The sequence below is a fragment of the Mirounga leonina genome, unplaced genomic scaffold, assembly GCF_011800145.1.
Source record: "Mirounga leonina isolate KUSES-001 unplaced genomic scaffold, KU_Mleo_1.0 Mir_152, whole genome shotgun sequence".
In the NCBI taxonomy this organism is placed as follows: domain Eukaryota; kingdom Metazoa; phylum Chordata; class Mammalia; order Carnivora; family Phocidae; genus Mirounga; species Mirounga leonina.
In genome coordinates this window covers 7717238-7729828 of record NW_023270380.1, presented here as the reverse complement: position 1 = coordinate 7729828, position 12591 = coordinate 7717238, and the positions used below count along the sequence as shown (strand labels likewise).

The window sequence follows — 12591 nt, the reverse complement described above, 5'->3', positions numbered from 1 at the left end:
GAAATTCAGGTGAGAATAATCTAGATGCTTTGAACAACTATACGCATAAGCATAACATGAGTCAAGAATGTGACAACTCCTAAAAGCCTCTAACATAAAATTAGCCTATATTACTAGAAATACAGTGTCCAGATAGGCAAGTAATAATTTTACTAATACTCTGTATTAGCTACACTGTATCAAAATTAGCAGCTTTTGGTTTTGGCATCACTTTTTTATTCTTTTTTCTATTCTTTTGTTTCTGTTTTTGTTTTATTTACTCTGCTTTAGGAAATGACAGAACAGTTAAGTTGGACTAATCCTCCTATAGATAATAATTATGAAATTTAGAAAAAAAAAATACTTTCCAGAATCTGTCTGAAGATCCTTGAGAGGGACCAAAAGCAGGGAGAAACTGGAGAATATTTTTCTCTCTGGAGGAAAAGAGTACCCAGGTGATTTTTTTAAAAGCTGCCTTTTGCCGTGGGGCGTGTACTCTGCCCAATCTGCCTGCATATCAGGCAGAAGAAATCTGCTGCTTTACTGGCTTGAGATATCAGAGAATACTTTAGGGCTCACAAGCAACCGGAAAATTAGATGAGCTAAATCCTGGACCAAAAAAGTATCTGCAAAGTCAGCTTATAAAAATCACCCAAATCCTTGCTGACCGCTAAACTATGCCCCACAGAATGACAGCAGATGAAAGCTGAAATGAGTGAGCAGAAATACAAGCCACTGCCCTCTGCAAAAGAGAGAACAAAACTGGAGAGTCAGTCCAACAGGGTTAACTGCTTGCTGAAACTAAAATCATTCTTGAGAAAAAAACGAAACAAAACAAAAACCAAAAACCCTTAACAAAATTAAGAGTCTCTATAACCTACCATTTCTAATATCCAGGGTATACTGTCAAAATAAGTAGATATAAAAAAACAACAAAAGGTGATCTTATACTAAATTAAGAAAACAGAACCAAATGTGACCCATACCAAAGAAAAAATATAACAGGTAATAGAAATGATGCAGAGATAGCCCTTACAATTAGCAACTATTATAAATATAAAATACATTTAAGGACATAAAGGAAAACATATGCATAATGAATAAACTGATGGGAATCTCAGTTGAGAAATAGAAACTATATAAAATGAAATGTATTCGCAAAATGGTAACAATAATTGAAATACAAAATTAATGGGATCAGCTTAACATCAGCTTGGAATTACAGGCTAAGGAGTCAATGAAGCTGAAAGTAGATCAACAGAAATTTTCCAATCTCAACATAAGACTGCTTTTTTTTTTTAAGATTTATTTATTTGAGAGAGAATGCACGCATGTGCATGGCAGGGGGAGGGTGCAGAGGGAGAGAGAGTCCCAAGTAGACTCCACCCTGAATGTGGAGCCCGATGTGGGGCCTGATCCCAAGACCCTGAGATCATGACCTGAGCCAAAACCAAGAGTCAGGCACTTAACCAACTGTACCAACCAGGCACCCCCCCCCAAGATCAGATTGCTTTTAATAGCACTCTGACATAATAGGCACTTTGCCATTAAGTGGAAACTTTCCTCAAAAGACTACATAAGATTTAATTCCCATACCTCCTGCATTTAACTTAGGAAAGGTTTAGATCCTCACTATCATCTTGGTATTCACTAACATCCATAAATTTTTAAATAATCTAATTGTCCATCCTAGAAGAATAATCTTGAGATCTGAGAACCATAAAAATGTTCAAAAAGAAACAACTCTTTTTGTCACAGTCTAGAGTTACTGAAAAGACTTCTATTTTTACTATTAGATGATTTTTTGGATAGACATTTTCTCTTTTGCTTCATGGACAACCACAGCATGCTACACTTCAACTATGAAAGAAATGCTGACACTTCACTGAAATTGCTTCTCGACTGCCTTCTTTCCCACCTGACTATTACTTAGTTTTTCAAGGGCAGGAATCATAGCCTGGTTCTTCACCTCAATAGCCCATATCCCCAGGAGCAGAACGGTGCCTGCAAATACTAGATTCTCAATAAAGATTTACTAAATGAATACATTTTTGGAAGAAAATCACATAGCCCATCAGATTTCCCACAGAAAATATACTTATAAACTACTCCCAATCCTAACATTCAAATATTCCACTTATGAATGCTTAGAAAATCTAATTTCCAGGGTGCCTGGGTGGCTCAGTCATTAAGCGTCTGCCTTCGGCTCAGGTCATGGTCCCAGGGTCCTGGGATCGAGCCCCACATCGGGCTCCCTGCTCCGCAGGAAGCCTGCTTCTCCCTCTCCCACTCCCTCTGCTTGTGTTCCCTCTCTGGCTGTGTCTCTCTCTGTCAAATAAATAAAATCTTAAAAAAAAAAAAATCTAATTTCCTAATGAATATCAAAATGGTTCTAGGGGTGCCTGGGTGGCTCAGTTGGTTAAGTGGCTGCCTTCGGCTCAAGTCATAATCCCAGGGTCCTGGGATCGAGTTCTGCAATTCCTTATTACATGTTATTTACATCTTCTGTATGTTATTTGTCTCTCTATCACGAACTGAGAAACTGACTTCATGTCTCCTACCACTAGTTTTTCTGTTTATTTCCTCTTGTATCTCCTATCGGTTTTGTTTAATGAATATCAATTCAATGTCATTTTATTTGGTACATAGATTTGATAACTATTACATCCTCAGTGAATTGCACTCCTTGATACTTGAAGTATCCTTTGTCTCACTCAATAATTTCTTTTGCCTGAATTTCTCCTCATCTGATATTAAATCAGACACCCTTCTTTGTTCTTATTTGTATTTTCCTGGTATTGCATTAGCCATATTTTAATTTACAAACTTCCCAAATAAAAAGTGTTTTGGCGGTGTCTCTTAATGTCAGCATAATTTATACTTCATGATCCAATATGAAATTATTTTAAATTGTGATTTTAGCCCATTTTTATGTGTTGATAAGGCAAATGCACTGGGTCTCCACTCTGTCACATTTTAGGTTTTCTGTTGTTACATTTATCCGTTTTCTAGTCTTTTGCTATGTGGCCTCCCGTCTCTGTTGACTGTGGGTTTCTGTGGCTGTGTGTGTCTACGATTCTTTTTGCCTTGTCCTCTTTCTACTGGACTGGATTATGGGCGATGGCAATGGTAGTATTTTCCTCCTTTTTTCATCAAATCCCCTCTCTTCCACCACCTTATTTTAGTAAATTCCATTAAACTTTAGTGCTTGCCTTTTTACTGTTAAATATCTTATACTTCTATCACCTGATTTTTCAGTTTTAAAAAATGTTACTTGCCTTCTGTTTCATGGGAGGCAATCAGAGCACTTATTGCCCCTTTGACTTTTTCCCTCTTGCCTCCAATTTTTGCTAGATTTTTCACCTATAAATGCTATGGCTTGAAAAACTTTCCCATCATCTTTCACTGTGATATGCCTGTTCAGGTTCTTCTACTTCTCTGGGATTTTGTTTTGCTAAATTATATTTTGCTAGGATGCCATGCACTTCCTTTAGTTTTTCTAATTTTCTGCCTTAAAACTGTGTGTTGTTTTAATAGGTACCATCTTTTCTACTTAAAAAGGCCTTCTACCATCAGATAACTAATTCCTCTTTGCGGAGCTGAATTTTTTTCCCTTTTTGGACTGAGGTGTTATCAATGGATAAACTAGCAAACTCCCACCCTTCTGCTTAGTTAGGCTTGAGGAAGAAGCCCATCAACACTAAGCTCATTCACAGCAAGACCAACTGTGCTTTCCATCTACAGAGATAAAGAGCAACTGCCCACCAGAGGTCCATGAAATACAGCATTCAGAGCCGTCTATGGGTCCACACAACAAATACACATATGTGAATCCTGTCTGAGATTGTACATTGGGGTTTACCAGCTTCACCTCTCTATTCTCACCATACAGAATAGGGATCTACACTGCTGTGTCTCCCAGAGATCTCTGGGCAACTCCAGAGTCTGGAGCATCTTCCACCGCTCTGTACACTGCAAAGCAGGAGAACTAACAGAACGGCACTAGGGATGTGTACTCAGGCTACTACTGTCTTCTCACATTTACTTCTGGACTCACCCAAACTTCCCTTTAGCTATAACAGGGACATTGGGTTTTCCATCTCTGCAACAAAAGCTAATCAGTAATCCAGCCTCATTCCTACCATTATGCTCAAATTTCACATTCCTCATTAGATTAAGGACACAAGTATATAATTACGATAAAAATGAATACAAGAGATGCTTGGCATCTGTCAACTCAACATGTGATTTTCAACTATTCCAGAGATACCTCACTGTTCAGGACATCTGTTATTTTGCTGAAGCCTGAGCGGGAATCCATTGCATTGTGCGGCTGTTATGTTGGCGACCATGCATGAGGTACTGAGGGGATCAGCTGTGCTGCAGCCCAGCATTCCAACTTGACTTTGATGCACATGTGTTTTTTCCTATTCTACTCATCATCTGGTTCAGCGGAATTTTTATCAGAGATCTAAAGAGTTTTCTTAGAGGATTCTTCCCCCTACCAATGATTCAAAAGACCTAAGAGAAAAGGTGTGCATGTAAGAGCAGATGTGTAAATGTGCCTTTGAGGTTCTGACATGCTTCACCAACATACTGTTACAGGACAACAGCATGAGGTTTGTGCTAAGTGCCCTTGTCAAAGCCTAAGTAAAACAGAAACAAGCTAGATGAATGCGTTATATGTAAACAACCAAAGAGCTATAAACCAGTTGAGACACCTGGGCAGGTTTTAGTGGTTTAGGAAATGAGTTTTACTGGAAAGGAATGGACGGAAGAGAAACTGGAAATTTAGAAATACATGTAAAAAAATGCAAAGAGAAATGATACTCACATCCTTTCTCTTTGCATTTCTAACATCAAAAGAAATGTGGTGGGGACATAATTACAGGTAATCCAAAATTACATTTTCTGTCTTACCTTGGAAGATCGGAAGGTAAATGCAGTTGATTTTACATCAGCTTTTTCTTTGTCCATGAGTAGAAGGCTTTTGTCTTCCATGAGACTCAAGTATTTTCCTGTTGTGACATGGCGGAGTCGGAAAGGTTGGCCCCATCTTATGTGGCTTCCACTCCACCTAACAAACACAGTCAAGACTTGATCCAATAGCATCCACAATCACAGGAGAAAAAGCAATTAAAATGTATGTGTTGGGACAATGAACTTTGCTTAGCATATATTGTCTTATTTAATGTTCTCAAAAACCTTGTAATGTTGGTGGTATGAATTTCACTCCACAAACAACAAAATGGTGATCCAGAATAAGATTAAGTAATAGTCAATGTTACACAGCTAATAGTAAATAGAAGCAAAATTTAACTCAAAGACTTTGACTTTAAATATAATGCCATCCCCACTATTTACTACCCCATGCAAAAATGACTAAGGACTGTGGTCCAAGTTAACATCTAATCACTAGTCACAGATATGGAATTATAAGTTTAAAGAATACTTCAGAATTTACTAGTTAAAAACTTTTGTTGGATCTGCAGACTTGGAAAATAGTGGTAATTCGGTCAATGCCTAATTATGATTAACTAGAACTCATATATATAAATTAAAGTATATATTTACTTGAAACCTATTCCTATGCATTGAATTTTAATAGTGTGGAACTATATCATTAAAAACTGATCAACAACAAAAAAAAAAAAACCAAGAAAATGAGAATTCTAAAAAGGTCAAGAGGGGAAAAAAAGGAAAAAAATAAAATGCAATAAACAACATACAAACTAAAGTTGCAGAAAAAAGATAAAAAGCAAAGTTATGATCATTAAAATCTGCTTTTTAAAATGACTTTCAGATAGGGTAGAGAAGAAAAATCAAGAGACAGACCATCCTTGTTTTGCGCAGTGCTGTGTTAACTGAAGGTCGCATGTATCTGAACCTTGTGCTCACTACGGTATGGAAGGAAAACAAGGCTCTGATATGCACACCTTTAAAATGGTTATGTGCAAAACAAGGATGGCCTCTTATCACTGATAAGAAATATGCTGAAAATCAAATAATTTTTTCAAGAAATAAAAATAAATGAATGACAAAGATATACCATGCATATAAATTCTAAAGGAAATAGTGATGGTAAAGTTGATATTAAACAAATTAGAATTTAAGGCAAAAAGCATAAAGGGGATATAGTCAGGTATTTTATAAAGAGAAAAAAACATACTCTAAAAAGAACATATGTCATGAAGCTTCACAGGGCAATGGAAAAGAGAAAATGAGACAAAAGAAAAAGATAATTACTTATAAAAACAATTACAGTGGAAGGTTTTATCACTAATGACTCAAACAGACAAAAAATGAAAATATGGAGAATTTTATCGTGATTTAATTAATAATCTTGTTTGTTTATTTTTTTAAGATTTTATTTATTTATTTGACAGAGAGAGACACAGCAAGAGAGGGAACACAAGCAGGGGGAGTGGGAGAAGGAGAAGCAGGCTTCCCGCTGAGCAGGGAGCCCGATGCGGGGTTCATTCCCAGGACCCTGGGATCATGACCTGAGCCGAAGGCAGATGCTTAACGACTGAGCCACCCAGGCACCCCTAATAAGCTTGTTTTAACATAAGGTGATCAAAAAGGTCATCAAAAAATATAGGGTCTTTTCTATTCTACAAATTGAGAATACTTATTTCAAATTTACCAATCTTAGTTAATTTTAAGTCATTTTATGCTGATTTCCTAACTTGGGTTTTTCACTTTGAATATTAGCAGGGAAAACTAACAGAATAATACTGTGATAAGGTCATCATTACATGGATTTGTTTATAAAGGCAATTAATTTGGACAAGTCTCCCCAGTAAAGTAATAACCATGTACCAATAAACCCTACTAATAATACAGTATTGTTAAAAATGAAATTAAAGTTTGTTTACCAAGAAGATAATATTAAATCATTTCTAGTCTAGTAAATAAACAAGCTTTGTTTATTCCCCTTATTAATTGAGTGTATTCTTTGCAGATGCTATGAGAAACACATATTCACTTTCATTATTTGAAGAACCATCTAAATGTTTTTTTCTAAGTAATGACTCATCCTAATCATCATAAAAAACAACTTCGTTTTCAAAATAGTTCCAAATTTGGACCACGTGATACTTTGTACTAGATTTTCTAGAGGGTATTCTGGATACTGTGTACAAATCTACTTAATAGGGCTCATATTTACAAGTACTCCTTTCAAGTCACCAGCAGGCTTATGTTAGAAATGGAAATGAATTTGGCCAATTATCAGCAAAACACTGTAAGGTCTAAGCACATTTTCTTTAGCATACAGCCATTCAAATTAGCTGGCCTCTAATGCCCATGGCCCAGAAGAAAAGAGGACAAGCCCAGGAGAGTCAGAGGGCAGCAAATATTTAGTAAAAACTGAAAACAGTAATAGTAACATAGTAATACAAAGCAACTTCCTATGGTGACATAGCAGAAAACTGTTCCCTATGTATTACCTATATTCACTTGAAATGACCTCAAAGGAACAGGAAGTATTTGGTCATTCTTCATGATACATCCACCTTTGATTTTGGGGGTTCTTTGTAACATATAACAAAGTGGAATCTGAAGTATACATAATGCATATTTTTAATTGCAATGAGCATTCCTACTACAGAAACCAACATATATTGTACTTAAAATGTTCTTACAGCTTTACAGTGGGGTATAATACAGGAATGTGTTTTCTATTATGTTTAACTCCCAAGGTTAAAACTTACCTTACTAAAATGTTCATGATACTGAAAAATTTTTGACAACATTAATTTTATTTGCAGGAGTATGCAATATAAAATATATAATTACTAGGCTGCATAAATTATATCAAATATATAGTTTGAGACCTTGTTGAAGGAAATAAAAAAGAATATCCCAAATATTATAGTATAAATATTGACCTTCGGGTATAAAATTCTGTTATAAACATAAGCAGAACCTTTGACTATCATTTTCTAAGTACAAAGAAAAAATGAGTATTTACATGACCAATGCATAAAAGAAGGCATATAAACTCAATGCAATCTAATGTGTACATTTACAATGAAATCAAAGTAGTTCAAAAATTCAATAGAACTTGAACCTGAAAAAACACTTAACATAATTACATTCATTACAAGTGAACCTCCTGCTTTTCTGCCATAGACAGGAAGACGAAATGGTGTAAATCAAGGTCACAGAGCCTAACAGAAACATCTCTCATTTTTTAAATGGTTGAAAAACTACCTGCTCTGCTGTTGTTGTCAGTTCCTTTTTTCTTGTTGTCATTTGGATTCTGAGGCAATCAGCAGACATGCCCACTTTCACCTCTGGCTGACCTGGAGATCAGGCTCTTTCTATATTCTCTGTCACCCCCATTCAAGTTAAAACAGACCCCACACTTCCCATGTCAAACTTCAAACATTAGGCAACAGTAGAGAAGAAGAATCAAGACCACATAATGGAAGGATGCACAGGATAATCTGGATTTATGTTATTACAGTTCATCAAAAACAACGTTGACAATAAAAAGGAAGCCCTGCCTGGTTTTCAGGAGTTTGCATCCTTCCGGTTTTTTAATCTACAAAATGAGACAGATTTAGGCCCTCCTTTGCTCAAAACAAACAAACAAACAAACCCATTTCTCTTAAGACACAATCATGAAGGGGAAGGATATCTATAAATTTGAAAACACATCTGGATCTGTTTTCTAATGGCAGCAACAGCTGTCTAAACTTCACTTTTATTGACTATTTCACTTCTCTAATTAAGCTGTCATTTTTATAAAACACAGGGTAAAGGAAATACATGTAGGTCTTTAAAATCCCTTTCTTTCCCTCAATTCTCTGAATCATTTATGAAGCACATGAAAGCTTTGAGATCTCCTTCCTTTGCTTTATGAGGCCGCCACTTCTTTTTCCAACTTCAATGATGCATTTCTAGTAAAATTTTACTTTTAAATTTCAATGTTTACCAAAAGTTTTAATATTTAGGTGATTTCATCAACTATGTATTTATATGGAAGAATTTATTATCAGCTAATTAATAATTAATGGACTTAATATAGAAGAACTTTTTAAAGTTACAGACTTACTATCACTAGAAATATAAAAATATTTTACATACATATTTTTGTTGCATAGGTATATGCTAGAGTGAGCAAAAAAAGTCTTTCAATCATAAAAAAAAATCATTTGGGATAAAGAACTCTGTCATGGCAGAGTAACAAATATCATGACAATGAGAAAGAGGCTATATAAACTAACATAATAAAATAAAATTAAAAAATAATTTCTACTGTTAAGGAAGACTATGTCCAAGTATTTTTAAATAAACAAAGATGGGTATTAAATCATAGCAGTATTTAGAGTCAATGAGATACTTTTAAAAGAGTGGTATGCTCATTTCATTTTAAAATATCACTACCTCTAATACACCATAAGTTATATTCTATGCATCTATTTAAACTGATAATGAAAAAAAAAACTATAATGAAAAATGTATATCTCAAACCTTACAATGTTCAAGGATGCACCTTTCAAATTTTTTCAAAACTAATGTATGGTATACCTAAGCCAAAACAACTGAAGACCCCTAAACTATTTTAATCATCCTTAGATAAGCAATAATCTCAAAAGAGTAGGCCTTACAAAGCTAGCTATTCTATACAAGATAGTTCCCTACAGCCATTCATGGGAACTATAACCTTAAATCAATAATTTCCTAAAAGTGTAATGTAATTGGGAACAAATACACTGGAAACTTATTGCTTTGTAGGCAAAGGCACGAGCCTTCCAACCAACAAAAAAAATCTAATATTTTAATTCTACTTAAAATAACTCAAAAGGACAACTTTATCATCATTGCATTATCTATAGGAACTAAAAGTCAACCTCTGAACAACTCTTTGAAGCCACCAAAAAGGAAAAAAAAAGAATATGAAATATATATATTTGTTTGTATATACACAGTGACTTTGTCTTGCAATCCAGATTTCTTACTCAGCTATCAACACGGTGTTTGTAAATAAGGATAATGGCTGTCAGTAACGACCCTTGCACTCTCGTTCATGTTCAAGTTTCCTGTTTTACATGGGCCTTTAGACTGTTAAACCCAGACAATGTCAGGCCTGAAATGTGTAACAGGCTTGCAAACCATTTGTCCTCTTTCCAAACCTTCCGTCACTCTGTCCTAGGAGCACCTTCTGATAGGAGATGCACAGACGGGGATGAGAGGATGTTACCAAAACAAATCAGGCTAAAGACAGGAGCAGGTCATATAGAATTACTGGATACCGCGCAGTGAATTTAGGCTAAAGAAAGCGAAATAAAGGTAGGCAGAAGGGCAAGAAGAAACACTCCACCGCTTTCTCAGTGTTTCATTTGCTTGTTTGCTGTAGCTCTTAGTGTGAGCTTTCACATAAAAGCTCAAGTCCACAGCACTGGAAGTATTTACTACACGTGAAGCACTCAGCTGTATTTACAAATTCTACTTACGCAACTCTTAGTGTCTCTAGTCTCCATAGGGAACGTGCATGAACAGATACAGCGCCACCTTCATAGTGAACAGTTCTGGTTAAAAAAAGAAAAAAAAAAAAGCTCAATTTTAACATGTGTCATTCTTGGACTCTGTTTTCTCAAGTCAATTACAAGAGAAAAGCAAATGGAAAGCCTTTCAAGTTATACTTTTTGGCATGAGCTAGTATAGCTGGAAATAAAAATAACAGAAATAACAGCAACAGTGATCAATGTAAATTTGCCCTGAATAAACAATCATATTCTCTCATCATTTTCTCCCTCCACTCCCATTCATTCCCTTTGCCTCTCCCCTGTCCGACTCTCCCTCCCTCCGTCTCGCCCAGTAAATTAATTCACTTTACTTATTTAACTTATGTCCATAAAAGTACTCAGCTATGAGTTTACATATAGTTTAATATCTTATTATTTCAATACACACATATAATTATTTGTGGTTCTAAATTCTGTGCTAGATATATAACACATTGTAAAGAAACACAAGAACATAACTAAGTTTAGTGCTTTATTATAACAATCTGCAAAAGGATAAAAGAAAAGTATAAGGATCACCAAAAATATAAACATCAACAAAAAAGTCACACACACAAGAAGAGAAGTAACTTAGAATGAGCATCACACATACGCAAATTCCAAAGCTCTCATTACGATAATTTAATACGGTAGAAGTAACGCTAAGTAATTTATATACATTACCCAAATTAAGCTCTGTGCCAACTCGTTGAGATGGTTTTAAGGAAACCAATGCTTACACATACTACCTGTTTCCTCCCTGAGACTCATGGTCTCTGTCTCTACTGGATCTCTTTCATCACTCAAACACACATAACCCTATTCTATCTCAAACATAACACACTTGACCATATTCTCCTCTCCTGCTCATCCCCTTAATCTGCCTCATGATCACCCTCTCACTTCTCTGTGCATTCCAATCTTGCTTTCAGACCCACTTCTCCAATGAAACAGATTTGCTACGGCCATCAAATGGCATTCATGTCCCAAATCCAATGGACTGTTGTTGGTTTTGTTTTTATTTTTTACACTGTGTAAACACTTACTGTCTTGACAGTTTTTCTAACACCACTCTCTCTCACCTGCTTTTCCTCGCATATACTTAGATATTCCTTCTCATTGTTCTTATTATGGAATTTTTCAAATACACAAAAGTATAGAGATTATTATAATAAATCTCCATATACCCAGCACAGTGTCAACAACGATCAATACAGAGCCAATCTTGTTTTACCTATAACCTCTAGTTACCCCTCCACATCAACTCCAAAAAAAAAAAAAATACATACACATGCATAAAATTCACTTTTATGAAATATCATATTTTATGTTCAAAGTTTCCATCTTCTCAGAAATGTTTTGTTTTTCTGTTGCTCTTTCAAACCAAGATCCAAACAAGATGCACAAATTGGCTAAGTATCTTAAATTTCTTTTAAGAACAGTTCTCCCTTCTTTTTTGCTTGTTGGCATTATTTCTTGATAAAAATCTCTATCATTTGTCTTAGAGTTTCTACATTCTGGATTTTACCAATGACATCCTCACAGTGGTTTTTAACATGTACCTCTAACACGGTAGTTAGATTTCTAGATCTAGTGTTTTATACTCCCTGCTACAACACATCTGAAGGTAATAATGACTACTTCTCTCTTTTTATATTAAAATTGAATGGCAGTTTCAGAATCAGTTTGATCCATCCATTATAAGAGTTTTACATGTACCGATGAGCAATGCCATAGTGGTGGTTTTCAATCATGCTGCAGATGTAATTACGTGGATAGCTTTTTAAAACGTGATGACATGCCCTAACCAATGACCAATTAAACTGCATCTGGAGTCAGGATTTTTAAAAGCCCTCCAACTGGTGGTCATGAGAAAGTCATGTTTGGAAATCATGGTTCAGATCAATTTCTATACAGCAGCACTACTGATATTTGGGGGGCAGATAATTCTTCTGTGGGTGACTGCCCAGTGCCCCAATCCCTGGCCCCGACCAACCAAATGTCAGCAGTAGCTGTCTCCTCCACCACCACCCCGCCCCCCCCAGTTCTGATAACCAAAACTGTTCCCAGATGTTACCAAATGTCTTCTTGGAGA

At 35.6% G+C, this 12591-nt stretch overlaps 1 protein-coding gene across 1 annotated transcript in view; it reads right to left on the bottom strand.

The window, feature by feature from the left end:
* The window catches only part of RYR2 (ryanodine receptor 2), a 725313-nt gene that overhangs the window by 367574 nt on the left and 345148 nt on the right, over nt 1-12591 (bottom strand). The window contains exons 10-11 of the mRNA XM_035008528.1: nt 10446-10520; nt 4900-5056 (exon numbers count right to left, since the gene is read on the bottom strand). Coding sequence (XP_034864419.1) covers nt 4900-5056; nt 10446-10520 — 232 coding nt within the window. The remainder of the gene's footprint in view (nt 1-4899; nt 5057-10445; nt 10521-12591) is intronic.